We start from the raw sequence: 20,140 nt of genomic DNA, 5'->3' as shown, positions 1-20,140 counted from the left end.
AACACAGAAGCCCGGCGGAGTACAGTCTCATGGAGTCGCAAAGCGTCGGAGATGACTGAGCTACTGAGCACACACAGCCTTAGAACAGAATTCCACTCAACAGTTGAAAAGGAAATGAAGTAGAACGCTACGCTATGTGTCCATGCGCAACACAAGCGTGAGTTCTTGGTGGGCTTTGACTGAAGGGCATCGACTTTGGTACAAGCAACTCAGACTAGACAACGGTGCCGTTTCCTGAGACGGGAAATACGGTCGTGATCAGTGGTTGGGATGGCCAACTCTGCTAGCCCTTTAGCAACCAGTTTTCTCTGGATGCCCCCAGAGAGACGCTGGAAGGCTTGCCAGTACCGCTCAGGAGAACTCTGAGGTTTTCCCTGATCCTCCATCCTGTTTCCTCTAAAGTGTCACCACCTTCATTTACATTAAAACACCGTCTACTGGAGAAGGAAATGGCAACCCACTCCAGTATTATTCTTGCCTGGAAAAGTCCATGAACCGAGGAGCCTGGCGGGCTGCCGTCCATGGAGTCGCAGAGTCGGGCACGGCTGAGCGACTAACACTATGTGCCAAGAAGTGTTCTAACTTAGAACTTCCAAGAGCTCTAGAGGTTTTAATTCATTTACTTCTCCTATCAATCTTAAGAATATAGGTACTACTGTTTTCGGGTTTTACTACTGAGAAAACTGAGGTAGAGAGGTTACTTGAGGATTTGAACCTACGACCTCTTCTAGGTAGGGCCATCCTCCAGCCCCGAAGACTCGGCCGGGCAGCCATCCTGTTTGTAGTCCTCAAGGACTTCAGCTCCCGGCAGCCCTCGCGCCAGCAGTTCGCCACACACAACAAATCCCGGCGTGCTCCGGGCGGCTTGAGGTGGAGGGTTCTAGAAGGCGTGACGTGGGGTCGGGAAGCGGGCTCAGAGGCGGCTACCTCTCAGCAGTCGCTGTGGCCGCTGCTGCCGGGCCCGGGGGCGCGGACGGCCGGGGCCGCGGGCGCAGTCTCCTCGTCTCCTCGGCCATGGCGGCGCTCGGCCGGCCGTTTAGCGGCCTTCCCCTGAGCGGTGGCTCGGACTTCCTGCAGCCGCCGCCGGCCTTCGCCGGTCGGGCCTTCCCGCCGGGGACGGAGGGCGCCGAGGTGGTCCCGCGGCCGGGACTTCGCGCCACCCCGAGCAGCTCCGGCGGGAGCGCGGCGCGCGGACGGTGAGGAGACTGGCTGACGGCGGGGGCGGATGTGGGCTCCGGCACGGGCTAGTTGACCCTTCTCGCGACCCTCGCGGGGGCTCTTCAGCCTCAAGTTGAGGATGAGGAGATTGAGCCCCTCAGGCGGTTGCCGTTAAATCGCGGAGGTCGCACAGCGCGGGGGTCCGGTTCCGACCTCGGCGCGCTTGCGCCCGGAGAAGTGAGGAAAGGTCTGCTCACCCAGGGCGTGCGGGGATGGGAGCCGGACAGACCCGGGCCTGGAGCTGCCCTGGGCGCGCACACGCCTCGCTCCCTCCAGACTGCGGCCCGGCAACTGTTGTTGGTAACTTTCGGCGACTCTCTGACTCTTGAGTTTCCTCATCCGCAACTTGGGAGAGAAATGGGTCCTTCTAGTGGGATCATAAACTAAAGTGCTCAGCACAGTGCCCGCCCCGATACGTTTTCCCTACGCTGGTCGCCCCAGTTTATCTCCCCTGGTTTTGACAGAATGAATTTAGATTTCAGTCTGACTTTGTCAGGACCAGCCAACACTTTTACCTGACTGACCGTGTGACCTGTATATCCATCCCACAGGGCAAGGGAGGGGAGAGTTGATAGTAGTGGGGTGGGCAAGATTATCGGAGCCTGAAAGTGGATGCTGAATGTACCAGCTCAGTTAATTTCTCAACTGACTGATTTTTTTTGTTTAACAGTATTTCAACTCACTGTAGAAAGAAACACAAGCGAGAGGAGGAGGATGATGAGTAAGTTTTAAGTGCTTTTTCAGTCACTTAATGGTCACTTAGTTTAACCTATTTTATATCCATAACTGTTTAAGTGAATAGGTGGAGCATTAGGTGTCTCTGAAAGGAGGCCCAAGGAACTGATAACATGTGTAACCTTTTAGAGACGTGAGCTGGGCAGGTCGGAGGGAAGCTTGTTACTGTATAAGCGATTGTCATGTTTGAACTTCGAGGCATATGAGTATTATTACATGCACAAAATTAAAAGAAACTCGCAGAAGGCAAAATCTTATGCTCCCAGTTCTCCCCAGAGGGTTATCCTTATTGCCTGTTTCCCCTTATGGAAGATAATGTAAAAATGTGCAAGTTTATAGCTATATAATTCTGGTTTTTACATTTATTAGTAACATACTGTTCACACTGCAACACTGGTGTTTTCATTTGACTCTCCTGTAGCTTGTTGCATATGGACACATAGAGTTCTATCATTTCTTTTTCAACAGTTGAATGGAATTCTGTTGTAAGGCTAGAAATAGGTAATTAACCAGTCTCCCGGTGATAGATTTCTAAATTAATTTTAATACTAACAAATCTAAAGTGACCATTCTTAAGTTCCTTGTGTTTGTAATTAGATAAATGGATTCCTAGATGGGAAATTGCTCAATCTTTAAGTGTATGCATTTTGAATTTTAAGGAAGAGTTGTTGCCAATTTATACTCCTTTAAACGTTGGGAATGCGTGTTTCTCCATCTTCTCATCAGAATTGTATTTTCAAACTTTTTGATCATCACTTAACTGATAGGGAAAATACTGCATATTATAGGCAGGCAGTCTAAAAAAGAAAATGAGTAAAAGACTTCTCCTAAAGAGGATATCAAAATGACCAAACAAATGAAAAGGTATTTGACCTCATCAGTCTTGAGGGAAATGCATATTAAAGGCACAGTGAGAAACTACTCCACTACCAGATATTGGAGGGTTCTGTAGCACCAGGAACTTACAGACGCTATTGGATGAGAATGTAAATTGCTACAACACTTTGGGAAACAGTTTTGAATGAGTTGAAGGCACACATATCCATTTACCGAGCAGTTCTTTTTTTGACTACGCATGCTCATCAGAAGATATGTACAAGAAAGTTTATGGCATCCTTGTTCATGACGGCTCAAAATTGGAATGTCCCTTAACAGTATCTGGACATAGTAAATTTTTGCTGAGTTCAATTCAGCAAAAAAGAAACACTGAACCACACTTAGCAACTCAGATGTGTCTTATAAGCAATAGTAGGAACAAAAGGGACATAGCACGAATATATACATATTCAAAGAATTCCTCAGATGAGGGTCAAAACCGGGCAGAACTAAAAGCTTTTAATATTGAATATTTACATACATGATAATGTGTATTTTTAAAAATGAAGTGGTTATTATAAAAGACAGTGTATACTTAAAGGGAGGAGGGAATAGAGTACCATTTAGGGATGCTGACAGCATTCTGTATCTTGAATATTACTTTCATGGATTTTTGTTTTATAATTATTATATGTACTTTTATGCATGCAGGCATTTTATAATTAAAGAAATTAGATCACTTTTCTATATTTTGTAAATTACATGCGATTTTGAACATCTTTTCCTTTAAGCCATTTGTGTTTCATTTTAGGTGAATTCTTCATGTTTCTGCAGATCTTTTATTGACTTATTGGTCTTTTTCTTATTAATCTATAAGAAATCAGTTTATTATGTATGTTGCGTTTTCCCCAGATTTGTTGTCTTTCAACTTTTGTGTGATTTATTTTTTCTTTTGCCAACAGAAACTTTTAATTTTCTCACCAGCTTGATACATAGACCTACAAGACAGTAGGTTTGAAAGTTGCCTCAGTTTAAAAAACATCCGAGACTTCTCTGGTGGTCCAGTGGTTAAGACTCCATGCTTCCAATGTAGAGGGCGTGGGTTTAATTCCTGATTGGGGAGCTAAAATCCTGCATGTCACGTGGCATGGCCAAAAAATTTAAAATAAAAAACCTCTAGACCAGACAATATTTATGTTCTTTATAGCTTTGGGATTGCTGTGGATGCACAAGGACCTCTTTGGTTTTTATCTTTTGAAAGTGTGGAAGTGTTGGTTGCTTAGTCATGTCCAACTCTTTGCGATCCCATGAACTATAGCCCAAGACTCTCCTCTGTCCACAGAATTCTCTAGGCAAGAATACTGGAGTGGGCCATTCCCTTCTCCAGAGGATCGTCTCGACCTAGGGATGAAACTGAGGTCTCCTGTATTGCAGGAAGATTGTTTACTGTCTAAGCCACCAGGGAGGTTTGCTAGGAGATCATTAAATAATTCTAATGTCATAAATAAAACATTTGAAGTGTAAAAACCATTGACTTTATTTATTTATTTATTTTGTAAAACCATTGCCTTTAAAAGTTAACCATCTTTAATGTGCAGATGGAGAGATTGAGGCCCTGGGAGGATAAGGACAGTTGGATGTCGAATGCCCAGAAGTGTGTTGCCTGCCTGCCACTTCAGTGGCTCTTATCAGAACTTTAAAGACTTTTATATCCCATTTTCTCTGGGACTTAATCATCAATCTCTAATTATTTGCAAAGTAGACCCAGAGGCATGAAATTTTTTAGCCCACATTGTTAGAGATCAGAACCCAACTCTGATACTCAGTTGCATTTAATAGTTTAATTGTTAGATATGGTAGGAAATTACCTATTCTTTCTAAAGTTGTTCTTCTCCTTAGATGATTTCCTATGTGTATAACTTTTTGTTCTGCTTTCCAAAACATCAGATACTTTAGAACTATCCAAATATTACAGAAGTGTTTAATTTATGGAGAGACATTCTTAATACTTATGAGTTAAAATTAATTATAAGCTAAATATATGATTGAGATTGTGCTTGGTGATGCCCAGGCAGTAACATACTTTTGGTCTGAATACTCAGAGCAGGACTGGTTGTATGTTCAGGACACCCCTCAGCAGTAAAGAATCGGCCTGCAGTGCAGGAGACTCAGGTTAGATCCCTGGGTCAGGAAGCTCCCCAGAGAAGGAAATGGCAACTCACTTCAGTTTTTTGCCTGGAAAATTCCATGGGCAAAGGAGCCTGGTGGGCTACAGTCCATAAGGTTGCAAAAGAGTTGGACATGACTTAGTGACCAAACAACTAAATGCTGGGCATGTTGTAGTGCTTACAAATACTAGTTTGTGTTAAGAGCTTTAGCAGTTGAACTTCCCTAACAAGGCAGGAGGTTTTAGTGAGAATTCTCTATGAAAAGCGTAGAGGATACAGCATCTGTCTCTGGGATCTGGTACCCAAAATACAGCTCACCTTATGTGACACTTTAGAGGGGGCACTTAAGTTTTCTACGTTCTTGTTTCCACATGTGCAAAGCAATCTGAATTGAACTCTTACAGTCTCAGTGAAATATAAAATTTTCTAGGAAGTGAAGATAGTTTATGTTGCAAGCTGGGAGAAAAGTGCACCCCATTAGGCAGGGACCCGTAGAGCAAATGACAGCCTCTACCATTTTTGGCGAGAACCAAGAAATTAGCAATGTCATCTGCACCTGTAGTACTTGCTGCAGACCTGATGAAGCATGTATTTTTGCCCTAAGGGAATATAGGATGTCTGCAGACCACCTCCTCATATGCCCAGTAATGGAGCAGCAGCAGTATGAAAAAATATGGCTGGCCCTGAATTGCTGCTTTGTGATTCTTGGTTTCTTTACTTCCCACTTGACCTTTCCAGAACTGAGTAAGTAAGAATGACTTTTAAGTTCCCATATCAAACGCTTCTAATCTGGAAAGGCAAAATCTTGCAGTTGCAACCTAATATGACAGATGTTAAGGGAAACATCTCACGGCGACTGTAAGAATGACAGAATAGAAAATGCATGATTTTCCATCTTGTAATCACATACTGTCAAAAGTTAAGAGTTTTTCATGGCAGAATTTGATTAGCAATGGCGGTGATACATGTCTCATTTATATTAGGATTTTCATTGATTTTTTTTTTTCTTTTTTCAGTTGTCCAGTAAGAAAGAAAAGGCTAACTGAAGCAGGGCTCTGTGCTGGTCCTAATGACTGGATTCTTTGTGCACATCAGGATATAGAGGGTCATGGAGTAAATCCGTGCACTAGTGGCCTTTCTGCACCTGGCATGTTAGATGTTATTTGTGAAGAGATGGATCAGACAACGGGGGAACCACAGTGTGAAGTTGCCCGAAGGAGGCTTCAGGAAATTGAGGACAGGTAAATGGGCAGCATATCCAGCTGGCTTCTTGTTCCTATGTAACATCTCCGCTCTTTGAAGTTAGTCTAATTCATCATTTGGTGATTCCTTAATCTTCAGCCTGTCAAACTATAAAAATCACGAAGCTCAAAGTATGCACTTTAAATGCTAAAGTGTTTCTCATAGAACTGTACTAAATATTTTCATTTACTATCTCTGAATATTAATTTTTTGGTTTATGCGGGTTTTAGCCTTCAAATTTGGCATCTTTTTTTGTCAAACATTGAACAGCTCTTTTGTATATACTTCTTTCTCTCAAAAGTAGAGTCTAATACTTTACTTGACCTTTTGCTGTAGCACCTGTTGAGTTTATCTTGTTTTATTTTAAAAATTTTGTCCAATTAATAGTATATAAGTTTAACCAAATAATTTTTCTTCTTTGCATCTGCCTTTGTTTAGAATAATTGACGAAGATGAAGAAGTTGAAGCTGACAGAAATATTAATCGTCTCCCCAGCCTTGTCCTTTCTGATACCATGAAAACAGGTTTGAAGAGGGAATTTGATGAAATCTTTACAAAGAAAATGATTGAGTCCATGTAAGTTTTGGTTTCTGGTTTCCATTCAACTCTGATCTTTTTAAAAAATCCTTTTGAATTTATTTTGGCTGTGCTAGGTTTTCACTGCCGTGCCCAAGCTTTCTGGAGTTGGGGCGGTCGGGGCTCCTCTCCAGTTGTGGTGCTTTCTTGTTGCAGAGCACAGGCTTTAGGGTGTGCAGGCTTCAGTGGTTGTGGTGCACGGGCTTGACCCTCAGCTTGTGAAATACTGCACCAGGAATTGAACCCATGTCCCCTGCATTGGCAGTCAAATTTTTTACCGCTGGACCACTAGGGAACTCCCCAGATACGATCTTAGAAGGAAGACCCAATGTCTCTAGACACTTCCTGATCACCAACCGAGTGAAAGCTCAGTAGGTTTTATGTTTAGCCCAGGTTGGAGACCTTTTCTTAGTTCATTGGGGTGAGCGGAATGCTGTGCAAGTGGGAATTGGAAGTTCACAGGAGTGGCTGCCTTGTCTATTTACCCCTGGGTTGTTTTGAAGTCCGGAAATGCACTGATAGTCTAATACTTGGGAATGGGAGGATTGGCAAGAAAGAACCCATTCTTTCAAATTACTGTGATAGGTTGTAGGAACCACACTTGAAAACTAGCTGTTTACTTGGCTCTCTCAGTTATCTTGGACCACCATTAAGACCTTGGAAAACAGTGAAAAGTTTACCAGCAGTCAAAAAAAGCTATCACAAAGGCCACAGTCTAGAGCTCATATTCATATCTCACAGTGTGTGGCCCCTCAGGCCTTTAGCTCTACGAGCCATTTTGCTCTTCATTTAGACCATTTGATGAGCTCAGTTATCTGGTTTCCTTTGCCATCAGAGTAGAAACACACAAACAGCAAGTGAGCAGAATAAACTCACAATTAGTGAACAGTGACAGTACAGTGTAAGGACAATAGGGGAAACGAAAGCAAGCATAAGAACCTGAAAAGCAAAGCAGCCTGGGCCCATTAGCATAGAACTAATGCCAGCCCGTAATTAGTAATAATGACTGTGGTCTCAAGTGGCCCTAACTCTGTAAGATACAGTTGTCTCTCAGTACCTATGGGGGATTGCTTCTAGCACCCCTACAGATACTAAAATCCGGGGATGCTTATGTCTCGTATAAAATGCTCCAAATCAAAACCCCACAGATACGGAGGGCCAACTGTAGTAGGCAAGGTATAAAGTGCCCTGTAGGTGTTTCCTAGAAAAGACTTTCAGCAGACTTGGTACTGTGAAGGTAAGTGTCACATATCTGAAAACTTCTCTTAGGCTACTAGTCCCACTGGTGCTAGGTAGAGGACTCTTTAGACACTGGTTTCTCCTACTGCTGGATGTTAGCTCACGGGAGTTTTGCGTTAGCTTCCTAGCCTGAGCTTATAATTAACTACCCAGCCCTGAGGGTGGGTAAATAGTTTAGCCACGAGTAAGCAGGTCATATTGCCCTCCAGTGTAAAGCATTAGCACTTTCTGCTCTTGGTAGTTTTCCAGAAGCTAACCTTGCGGGGTGTTCTTCATTGTTTGTGTTTTATTTTGCCTTGCTCTTGGGTCCCAGAAACCATCAAACCATCACTAGATGAAATAGATTGGGAGGTGGTAGACACAGACAGTGACTTACTGCAGAAAGCATTATATACTTCATAGCTGTACTAAAAAGCAAAAGGCTTGCTGAGATATTTTTAGTGTGTTTAGCCAGTGTTTCTTTTTATTTATAATGGTTTAGTACAAGATAGTAACCCATATATGCTAATACTAACCACGATTTAAGAAGAAACTATAATATTAAATCAAGGGCCTCTGTTTCTCATATTGAACATTTATATTCTAATCACAGCATCAGTGCAACCAGTTGGTTTGCTTACAATGCATGCAGAACTCTAAAATTTTATGTACTAAGATACATAAGTTTGGATTGTCATAATTCTGTTTTGATCACATCAAATTTTTTTTTTTTTTTTTTTTTTTTTTGGTGGCTGCCCAGATCTTAGTTGCGGCACACAGCATCTTTTAGTTGCAGCATGTGAACTCTTAGTTGCAGCATGTGGGATCTAGTTCCCTGAACAGGAGTGGAACCTGGGCCCCTGCACTGGGAGTGTCCTCCCAATGTGGAGCCCCTGGCCCACCAGGGAAGTCCTCCCATCAATTTTTATATACTAGGTGGCAAACATTAGTTTTTCAACATATGTCTTTTATTTCTGTTTTGTAAAGTTGTTGATCCAAATATGTATTTCCTGTCTTAGGAGCCGTCCTTCCATGGAGCTTGTGCTCTGGAAACCTCTCCCTGAACTCCTTTCTGATAAGCCAAAGCCGTCATCTAATGCTAAGAACTACACAGGAGAGAGCCAAACTAAGCACGCAGCTGCTGGCACTGCCTTTCCTCAGAGAACTGAACTGTTCTTGGAACCTCGGCCAACAGGGTTGCCTGTTTACAATAGTTTGGAGACAGCTGCTTGCACAGAAGAGGAGATGGAACTCTAGAAACCAGTTTCTACACTAAAGTTGTCATGTTGCAGAGGCTTATGTGTTCAGTCATGAGCCTGCTTGTACAGTATAGGGACTTGAAAGTTTTGAAACGGGTGTAATATCTCCACCTGTGATTTGGGGTGGGACTCTGATTTTGGGTAGCCATTTCTTGAAATTCAACTTCTTGCCAAGGAAACTTGTCTCAAGGGAAAAGCAGTTTTCTAGGGGGCTTATTAAAGCAATGTGAGAGTACATTCTGCAGAGTCGAGTATAGAAGCTGTATGTGACTTTTAAGTCATCTGTCACATTGTCTCAGTCATTCAGATACTTGGAGAATATTCAGACACTTGGGTTGAAAAAGATGCATTAAAAAAGTGTGCCCTTACGGTTGAGCCACAACTTCATCTTCAGATAAATGAGCTCTGTTTATAATGGTGACTAGATATTACTGGGGAAGAGGAAGATGACAGTAGCTTAGGCCTATTGCTGGGGAATTTAACAGAGGCTCTGAAACTTGTATATTAGTTGTCAGTTCAGTGTAGCTCTATTGATTAAATAGCCAATAGTGTTGTGGCTCCCCTTGCCTCTGACGGTGCAATGGAAAATTCAAAGAAAAGGTTTTTCCTCCGAGGCTTTTTTTACCCTGTGCTACTGTTGCTCCTGGGTTTCCCTCGCGTAATTGATAAACCCAGCTCTTCAGTGATGTTTACAACCTAATTAACTTTGAGTGATAGTTTAGAAGATTGAGAGGTAACCAGTGTGCGAACTGGCTCTGGGAGAAGCATCCCTAAGTAATCCTGAGGAAGTGCCGTATCAGCCCAGCCCAGCATATTATTTCAGTAGTTAAAGAAATGTGCCTGTAGAAGCAAGTTGTGGAGGTTTTTTAAATGTTAATTTAGGAAATGTTAACTGATATAATTAACTGGGCACATACAAGTGACATTGAGATTTACTGAAATAGCCAGTTTGCCGGTGCTTCAACTCTGTGCAGTACAGTAAGCCTAGAAGTTACTAGAGAATAGCTTCCTGCCAGCCAGAAATCATCATCTGGAGGACCCTACCCAGGCTCAAGGTGTCCTCTGAGAGTAACCAGGATTGAAGTATTTTTTTTCTCAGGAACAGTTCTGTGTGGCGAGGACTCAGTAGTACAAAGTAATGTGACCATCCCTTTAGTGCTACAGAATACCCACTATAACTTATTCAATGAGTGTAATACTGGCCCTTTTATCAGACAGCAGGAGACCACCCCAGTTCTTTTTGTTTCCTGGGTTTCTCTTCTTTTGTAGGAATCACATACCTTGTGTAGAAAAAATGGTTTATGCCAAGTAGAGGTGACTTTAGGAGGCAGCTCCCAGGCAATTTTGAAACCCATGCCGAAGTCCCTCCCCTTGTTACAGATGGCGTAGAAGTCACAAGTCTGTTAACTGGACTGTTGCTTCTCCTGCCTGTAGTTCCTGCTTTTTCTATTTCTGTCTGGATAGTCAGGAAAAGATTTAATGTTTAATATTTAAACAAAATATTTAATGTCTACACAGTAAAATTATTCAGACTTCAAACCAGTATTGAAACCAGTTGGAAACCAGCTACTAGTTTCTTAATCTCAGATTTAGAGACGAATGTAAGCTGTGTTCTGTTGAAATGTGCAGTGTTTGATTCAGCCATGTCAAGAATTGCCTCTAGGTCATTGTTTAATGGGACCAACTTGTAACAGTTGTAGCCTTAAAGAAGTCTCCAGCTAAAAAGTTAGTTCTGCTACAGCTCATAAAGAAGAAGTGACTGCCTGGAATTTGGAGTTAGTCCCAGTGTTGGGGTGAAGAAGAGACCACAGTTTTCCAAAGAAGGACACACACACACACTTAACACTGTCCTCTGTGGGGGTGTTGGACAGGCCTGGGATCCAGGTCTGTACAGTGAACAGTAGGAAAGAGCTCTCTGAACAAGGCTCTGATACCATGGCTGTATGTAGGAGAGAACTAGCAGGATTCCGTTAATTAAAATCCAGGCAGAACTTGTTTCAGGAGTCATTTTATCTGACACAATCATTATTTCTGCGGGAAACATGGATGTTCAGTGCGCCTTTTTAAACTCGCATTCATTTGTACAAAAATTTTCTTCTTCATCCTTGTGGTGCTTACTCATCTGAGCCGTCTCCACAGGCCCCATGACTTGCTTTGTTTCCCTTTTTGTAGGGTAAGGCTTTTGTTTTTGCCTTAAGGTTTCCCTCGGGAATTAACAGGTCTTTTCATTTTGTAAAACTTATACAGCATGGATCAAACATTGGCTTACTATGCTAATGTGTGATGAGAAAAGCTTATCTAAAGCAGGTGAGCTTTAATGAACAAATGTATATTTCCTCTGAGTTTGATTAGGATGTGTGTGGTTTTGTTTTTTAATTAAAAGAAAGTCCCGTTCTCACAGATATTAATAAAAAATTGTTACTCATTCTTGAAAAGGTGCAAATGTCCAATTTAAAAAAACGAAAAAAGTAGGGTGGTAGCTCTAACCATGAGAAGAATGTTTACCAGCAGTTTCATTGATTATTTTGGATCTGGAACTTGGCTTTGTTTTTTAAATAGTGATAAGAATGGTGGAATACTAGGAAAGTTCTGGAAGATGCTGTCAGTTTTCCTTTAAAATGAATCTGGTGTTTCTGTATTTTATTGTTTTCAATAAAACTTCTTAAGTGTTTTGGACTTTTTGAGGTATTTGTATTCCTGCATTTAAGTAAATTAGCGCATTTGGAAAAGTCCAGTTCGTAGGAGAAGTCCTTAATGTTGAGTAACATAGTCGCTCCTTTCTTGAGTTGACAGGTCGCTGGGTGGCAGTATTGCCTGTGTGTTTACAACCGTTATTAGGTAAATGTGGTTTCCTATTTGTGGGTGGGCAGAATTTTCAATGCAATTGCCTTTTTTACCGGAACTGAAAATCACAGCTAAAAGTTACCTAATTTATTTTTATAGATTTGAAAACTAAGCCTAAGTAGATAGTGACAATTTAGTATAATCAGTTCGCCAGGTCCAGGGTTTTTTCTACTTGACCAGTAGTTTTACAGACAGTTTTTTGACAGCAATACCTAACATGTTTAGTTCAGGCGATGTTAACTTTAAACGCCTTGAGGGAATATAGTTGTATATATATCTGTTTGGTTCAAATATGCTTTTATCAGTGGCATTTGAGAGATGAACTTAATGCAGTTAGAATAGATAGGATGTTGTCTTTAAAAACTGGTGAGCAGGTAAACAAGCCAGTCTTCCTGTCCCTTCATTAACTTTAGAAGTCACAGGGTCAAGACTGAATGTCTTTGAAGATGAGCATTTGATGCCATAAAGTATTCCTGGTGTAGGAATTACCTCTGCCTACAGGTCTGTTCCTACATTGCCTGTACCCGCAGCACACCTGCTAGAGAAGCAAGGAGGCAGGCACACATCAGTGTTTGAAGGTTCAAGGAATTGGTGTCTAGCCATCTGTCACCTGTTTCTTTTAATCAGAACTGTGGACAACCTTTTGCTTTTAATAGCAGTCTTGCTTTGGTTTTGTGGGGAAAGATCCTGATTTTCATTTTTTAACTATTCAATTTAGTGTTTCAATATGAAGATACCCGTGAATATCACGTGTTTTCTCAGGTCTGAGCACGGTGTTTAGTAATTTTCACCCATCTGTGCAGGAAATGAAAACTCAAATAATCTATACTCTTGTGTATTATTCCTGTTAATACAGCTGTTTCTTTCATGTGATGTCACTGAATGTAAATTATCTGAACCCCAATCTTCAGATGCTTGTTCTATAATTTTGAAAGCTAAAACATATCTGTACCTTTGCCTATGTTGTTGAGTCACTCAGTTGTGTTCAACTTTATGACCCCATGGACTGTAGCCTGCCAGGCCCCTCTGTCCATGGGATTTCCCAGGTAAGAATACTGGAAAGGATTCCTATTTGCTTCTCCAGGGGATCTTCTCAACCCAGGAATCAAACCCACATTTCCTGCTTGGCAGGCAGATTCTTTACTACAGAGACACCTGGGAAACCCACATTTACTTAAACAATCCCTAAATAGATTCTCAGCACTTAAGTTTTCAGTTCTAGAAAATCAGGTGATCAGTTTTTAATTGTGGGACAGCTGGGGGCTTGTTCTTATATTTACAAAACAGAAACTCACAGCTTAAGCAAGTTTGCATTGCTAGGCACTAGGATTGAACTCTGGCTTCAGTGACGGTTGATTGTCTTGCCTACTAGTGTGCTGGGTATGCTCCCAGTCACACCAAAGGCATTCCCCTTGTATTAATACACTTGGTTGAAACCATAGCCTGCTGTGCCTTGCTACTTGGGATTCTTTGAATCCCATCTCATTTGGTCTGCTTTCACTGACCTCCCCAGAGGTAGTCAGTAAATACTGGCATAGAATGCTGGCATGGGTGAAATAATTTTTATGAATTAGGGAACTCCTTTAATAGCTTGTTAAGTGGTTTCCCAAGGAAAAGAGGCAGCATGATGAGGTTAAGTCTGTAATTTGAAGGTCATATTGTGTCTAGGATATTTTCTTGAACAGGTTCATTGTTTTGTGAGACATGTTCTATAGTGTATGTAACTCTTTAAGAGATTAAAACCCTTCCAAAGTGGAATAGGAGATAACCATCAACTTTTGGGATGGTGCCTGGCTTTGTACTAGTTGCTTATAATGCATCATTTATTTGAATCCTCTAGTAGCCTTTAGAGATACTATCATACCCCTTTGAGGTGGGGAAATAAGGTATTTTGAGATGAGGAATTAAGTGGTATTTTATGCCCAAGATCACCCAGCTAAATGGGTGGCGGAGTTGAACTCAGGGAGTCTGAGTCTAAAAAATGCTCTTAATCTCTGTAGTATCAATAGCAGTATTGATACTTAATAGCATGACCTGTAACAAGATGTTATGGGAAAACAGTTCTTAAGTGTTCTAGCTCTACCATTTATCAGCTGTAGTATCAGTCAGTTAGGGTGAAGAAACTGTCTCAAATATAGTTACTGGTCAGAGTGTATTACTTAGGGCAGCCAGGAACTGAAGCAGGCGGTAATTAGGAGGGGAAAGGCCTTCAGTCACTGTAAAAAGTGGCTCAGTGAAGTTGGATAAATCACTGCTATGGCAGTGGAACACCCAGAAAGAACAACAGTAAGACTTGAAAAGTTCACGAAACATTCGAAGAACAAAGACACTGCATTGTACTTTTTAATTGCACAGGTAGTTTTAAATAAATGGAGAAAGCACCTTCCAAAAGTTATACTAGCAGGGAAAGATTTCATCAAGCATTTACACAGTAGTTTTCTGTAATTTTACAAAAGACTCTTGATCTTTCCTTGAACTGTACATGAGGGAAAAGGAGCCCCCTCAGGCGGGCGTTCCGCTTGCAGAAGCAAACTAAAGGACCTAAAATCAGAGGCAAGCCTGCGATGTCGAGAAGGGGAAAGAGAAATTGATCAAGGACCACTCCTTAACTCCATGTCTGAAGCACTTATCGCCTGACACTTGTGTAAGTGCTTCAGGGCAAACCACCGCCCTTAAGATAAAGGTACACCCTCAGAAGCTGTAATTCTCGATCACAGTAATGTATCTACGTACCCTCGACCACTCAAGGTCAAAAGACAATACTTGGGGTAACCTAGGAGGCTTGAGCAAATACTTTAGAGGAGTTCTCCAGGACCACACCCCCTCTACTTTGGCTTTTTGGATGAAGCACAGGCCTCTGTGCTGTCCTCCCAGCAGTGTCACAGTCAGGAAAAGAGCATCAGTACTGGATCACTCCTCAGACACTAATCAGCTGGGGAAAGAGTTCACTGGCAAAAGGGTCCTCCCAAGAATGGTCTGCATCAAGCAGGGAGGACATGTCGCTCAAGGGAGAAGGGGAACCCTCATAGCTACAGTCACTGTAAGCATCCAGCAGGCAGGAAGATGGCTTCAGGCAGTTGCTGGTTGAAAGCAGATCTGAGATACCCAGCTCTGGAATGAAGTCATCTTCTACAAGTTCTTCCTTCACTGAGACAGTGAATTCAGAGTGATCTTTCTCTGAGGGACTGAAAGGTGCTTCCTCAATTTTCACTACCACATTGGCTTGGCTCTCTGTCTCAGAGGGCATCTCTAAGACTAGGGGCTTTGTATATACATGGTCAAAACGAATCAGTTCATTAATGGCTTCCAGCTTGGCTGATGACGTCCCCAGGGATGGAGAAGGGGAGGCTGGTAAGGAACTGGGTCCTTCTGGGTCCACTTCTGGGAGGTGCTCCAGGCTGGCAGACTCTGGGGAAGGACATCTGAAGAACATGACTGGATCCAAGTTGAACAGAATGCCCAACAGGATATCAGACTAGAAAAGGAAAAATTAAATGGCATTCAACTGTTAAAGAGTACACTGAGAATCCACCTTAGTGCTAGGTTCCATAATGTAAACTAACCATTACACTATAGGATGATCTCTGGGACCCACCAGACCCACTCCTGTATCCTTCACTGCATGTCCTAGACCACCTGGAAATAGGAAGGTAGCCAATGTTCACCCCCAACTCAACCAAAACTACACTGCCCTCATCTGTCTGGTTAGGGGTGTCAGGCATCACACAGATGGAACCGAGTAAACAGCTCTTTAGTAAACTCTGAGTAAGCCCTACCTCAGAGTCTGAAGAGTCAACACCGTCAGAGTCCATGGGGAGATGTTCTGGACGGGTGACAACTGGGCCTGCACCTGCTGCAGAGGTGCACGTAGTCTGAGTGCTGCGGACTCAGCAGACCCGGCCACCGGCCCCACTCCATTCCCCTGGAAGGAAAGACCAGTCAGTGAACAGCTCCAACAGCTGGGTGTCCCCAGGGAAATGCTTGCCAGGAGGCTGTGATTCTCAACTTTCAAGAAAGCTAAAAAAACTTTTTTAAAATAATTCATTTATTTTGGCTGTGCCAGGTCTTAGTTGACAGCATGTGGGATCTAGTTCCCTGGACCACCAGGGAAGTCCCTAGAAAATTATTCTTTAGAACTGAAATCTCTCCCTTACATATCTGTTATTTCCATTTTTTTTTGAGCCTTTCTTGAGAAAAGAAAAGGGAGGTAAGGCTAACTTCTTTTTTATTTTCTGTACAATGTTTTTCTTCCCCAAGCTAAGATTCAGGCAGGACTGTTATTCTTAAATATCATCTTACTTCTATTCTCAGTAAGAGTAACATCCCTAGTAATAAAGTTCTATAGTGAATTGAGGCCCAGAATCTTTTTGGATAGTGCTATACTCAGACACTCAGTTGTGTCCAACCTTTTACAACCGCATGGACTATAGCCAGCAGGATCTTCTATCCATGAAATTTTCCAGGCAAGAATACTGGAGTGGAGAGCCATTTCCTCCTCCAGGGAATCTTCCCCACCCAGGGGTCGAACCCATGTTATTATTTTTTTTTTTCCATGTTATTATTTTTAAAGTTTGTTCTGAACACTACTTTTAGAGCAGTACTGCCAGTCAACCTTAGACCACTTATGTGTTATCACTGGATTTGCCATGATTCATAAATTAAAACCCACAGATCACGCTTCCATCAGAAAGGTGTGTCTATCACAATGAATCCCTTCTCTTATTCATATTCATCAAAGAGCTATTTTAATTTTAGTGGCATTCAAAGTCAGGTCTGACTGCCACTCTTATCCTGGTTCTCCTCAATGCTGGCATTGTAGACACGCGTCAGCTACCGGCACCAGTCAGTACTTGCTCTCAAGAGTCATGTAACTTATTCCAGTTAATAGAACTTAGTACTATTAACTACACCCTTGAAAAATGAATATCCTTAAAGAAAGAGGTCATGTCATTTAAAACCAGTTCTTACATACGGCACCAAATAAAGGACATGACTCACCTTGGTCTCTGCTTCCTCTTCAGTCACTAGGGCATCCATCCCCAACCGCTGTCTTAGCTCCTGATTCTCAACTACAAGGCCATGAGTTTTCTCTCGTAAAAGCTGATTTTCCAACAAAAGCTTTTGGTTCTGGAAGAAAGTTCAGAAGAGGTTATTAAAACATCTCATTCTTTCACTTTAAGAATACACCTGACCGAGTTTCACTACAGTAGGTTTTCTTGCCTTCTCCTGGATCTTTTGGAAAACTCTATGCTTACACAGTTGATCATAGTACATATTAGAAGGCAAGGTGATAAATATAAAAAATAAGCTATTTAAGATGTACCATTACCTGAGCGTCATATATAACAAAGTGCGCCCAACTACTAATAGAGACCTCAGCAAAGAGTGACTTGTGGCTTTAATTTAGATATGATGGTTTAAAAAAATCCTACCTTGAATTGGTAGGTAATAATAAAAGTGATGGTGGTGAGCTGTGGAATTAGCACGTTTAAAAAAGAGAACACCACAAATAATCTTTATGTATTCAAGATGTGTAACCGGCAACAATTTAAGTTTAGGTAACAAGTGGGCCCAAGAAGGGGAAGGGAACCATTGGTGGACTAAGTCAGGAAAGTTTAAGCAATGATTTACTATCAGCTTTTACTAATTTCTTCATACTAACTGATAAAACATTGTTCTAACGCTGTAATTCACCAACAAACGATTTAGATTGATCTAGTACCAAATACTGGAGAAGGCAATGGCACCCCACTCCAGGACTCTTGCCTGGAAAATCCCATGGACGGAGGAGCCTGGTAGGCTGCGGTCCATGGGGTCGCGAAGAGTGGGACCTGACTGAACGACTTCACTTTCACTCTTCACTTTCATGCACTGGAGAAGGAAATGGCAACCCACTCCAGTGTTCTTGCCTGGAGAATCCCAGGGACCGGGGAGCCTGGTGGGCTGCCGTCTACGGGGTTGCACAGAGTCGGACACGACTGAAGCGACTTAGCAGCAGCAGTACCAAATACCCAGAGAAGGCAATGGCACCCCACTCCAGTACTCCTGCCTGGAAAATCCTGTGGATGGAGGAGCCTGGTAGGCTGCAGTCCATGGGGTCACTAAGAGTCAGACACGACTAAGCGACTTCTTTCTTTCACTTTCAGCACCAAATACCAGAGGGTGAATCACTTCTGTTCTCATAAAGCTTCACCACTTAACTACCTTTCTACCCTAACTTTGAAACCACCATTCACCAGGGAAAGCTACACAATGGATGTAAGATAAAGTGTTTGGCCTTAAGTATTTTTACCTCTTCTTCCAAATCTACCACTTGTTGCTCCAGCTCACTCATTCGAGCTTTCTTTCGGTCTCTGGCAGTCTGAGCTGCTACTCTGTTTTTCAGTTTCCTGAGAACATAAAAAGACATACCACACTAAATCATCTCAAACCCTATTTATCTTTATTTGAAAACTTGGCCAGCTGATGCTTTCATTTTAATTTACAGTACAGAATAATGATAAAATACACTTCAGGCTCCTCCCCTCAGTAAAACAACAACAAAAAAATCAGCCTTCTGTGGATCTAGTTAGCAGACCTACTCATCCTCCCCCGTATTGCGTCACCCACCTCAGCCTCGTCCCCGCCACAGCACAGAGGTTGCATCATAAGATATTTTCTCCTCCCCTTTCTATTTCCCGTTGATTCCTAATTACAGTCCCCTCAAACAGGATCCAACCAGGACTAACCTGGATTAGGATTAAACCTAGCGAAGGCTGCAATCGATAACGTAGTAACAACCTAACTCCAAACAGAGAGAGGCTGATGCGACTTTCCTCTTGATGCTGAAAGCCTAGGCCCGTGTCTGCTCCAGGGGGCACTTCATAAATCACAAAAAGCACACTGATCATAAAAGAACTAACATTTACGAAGGACTAAGTACGAGGCATTTCTCCACGGCCCCAGCGACCTCGGGAAGTAGATTACCATTTTTAAGGACGCAGAAACAGACTGAGGCGCCTCATAGTGCTTACAGCCCCTTCATCAGCTGGCATTTCAACTCCGTGAGCCTCCAAAAAAGTAGGTAAACCCATGGCTCCACGTCACAGCCCAAGTTCAGAGAAGCTGAACCAGGGGTCTGTGGTCACACAGCTAGAGGGCCTGGAAGCCAGGTGCCAGCGTACCCAGCTCTGGTCATCTCTAACGAGAGAGAAAAGAAAGAAAGAAAAAAAGCCTGCGCTGCCCTGGACTCCACCCAGCGCAATGGATCGGCCAGTTCAGACTTCCTGCCCTGCCCCGCCCCGCCCCGCGCCGCGCCACGCTGGCACCGGACCGGACAGACACCGGAGTCCGAACACTGCAGGCGGTCAGCGCGGCCCCAAGCCCCTGTCCCGCCTTCGATTTCGGCCCCCAAAACCCAAACCTCGCCCACCTCCGCAGCGCCTTCTCTTCGGGGCTCAGGTGCGTGAGGCGCTGTCGCTTGCGCGCCTGGGGAGGCCCCCCGCTCGCCCCCTCCGGGCTGGCCCCTTGCTGGCCCGGCACCATGACGGGCAGAGCCCGGCCAGCCGGGGCTCCGGCGGCAGCAGCGGGCTGGCCGGACAGAAGCAGTACTTTAGGAGCCCCGGCGGCCGGGCTCTGCGCGGGTGCAACCACCACCATGGCCGGAGCCTGTCTACGCCAGTGCGCGCCGCCGCTGCCCAGTGGGCCGGCCCTGCCGGGCCCAACCTTTCTACGATCGTGGCCCTCCGCGATTGGCCAGCGCCGCGTGACGCAAGCCTACCTCTGCCCCCATTGGCCCGGCGGATCCGGAGGGGGCGGGGCCAGGGCGTCTAGCGTGACCACCACGGTCTTGCGCAGGGGGCGCCCGCGCCTTTTGCGCGGTGGCCACAGGCAGAAGTTTCAGAGCAGGTGCGGGGCCTCTGAGGGCAGGTTGGGGGTGGGGTCACCCTTGAGGAAGGGTCCGGAACCAGGCGGAGTTTCCTCAATAAATGGGTTTCCCCTCCTATGCTGACGGAGAGTTTAATGCGAATCCGCGAGGTTTCCAGACTGACGAATTTTGACTGAGATTTTTATCCCCGCCTGAGA

At 43.6% G+C, this 20,140-nt stretch overlaps 2 protein-coding genes across 4 annotated transcripts; one reads left to right on the top strand and one right to left on the bottom strand.

Moving 5' to 3' along the window:
* The first annotated feature begins 842 nt into the window (after positions 1 to 842).
* Positions 843 to 11,916, top strand: CCDC117 (coiled-coil domain containing 117). 3 transcript variants are annotated; one of them, XM_065904356.1, is made up of 5 exons: positions 866 to 1,196; positions 1,889 to 1,939; positions 5,954 to 6,178; positions 6,618 to 6,755; positions 8,993 to 11,916. In XM_065904356.1, exons 1-5 carry the CDS (start codon positions 1,015 to 1,017, stop codon positions 9,228 to 9,230), a joined length of 834 nt encoding a protein of 277 aa, XP_065760428.1. In that variant the 5' UTR covers positions 866 to 1,014; the 3' UTR covers positions 9,231 to 11,916. The 3 variants fall into 3 exon arrangements, with proteins under 3 accessions (XP_065760430.1, XP_065760428.1, XP_065760429.1); XM_065904357.1 differs by lacking the exon at positions 866 to 1,196 and adding an exon at positions 5,542 to 5,681 and having other exon boundaries at positions 1,915 to 1,939; XM_065904358.1 differs by lacking the exons at positions 6,618 to 6,755; positions 8,993 to 11,916 and adding an exon at positions 5,542 to 5,681 and having other exon boundaries at positions 843 to 1,196; positions 5,954 to 6,086.
* A 2,472-nt stretch (positions 11,917 to 14,388) lies between these two features.
* On the bottom strand, positions 14,389 to 19,742 carry XBP1 (X-box binding protein 1). Its single transcript, XM_065904554.1, is given in 6 exon segments — positions 14,389 to 15,551; positions 15,853 to 15,960; positions 15,963 to 15,998; positions 17,075 to 17,203; positions 18,369 to 18,465; positions 19,488 to 19,742. Coding segments are annotated over 6 exon segments (1,155 nt in total). The 5' UTR covers positions 19,715 to 19,742; the 3' UTR covers positions 14,389 to 14,993.
* Positions 19,743 to 20,140: the final 398 nt, after the last annotated feature.

The sequence above is a fragment of the Muntiacus reevesi genome, chromosome 13 (assembly GCF_963930625.1).
Source record: "Muntiacus reevesi chromosome 13, mMunRee1.1, whole genome shotgun sequence".
Taxonomy (NCBI): Eukaryota; Metazoa; Chordata; class Mammalia; order Artiodactyla; family Cervidae; genus Muntiacus; species Muntiacus reevesi.
The sequence above is the reverse complement of the archived record's forward strand: the minus strand, read 5'-3'. Positions and strand labels throughout refer to the sequence as shown.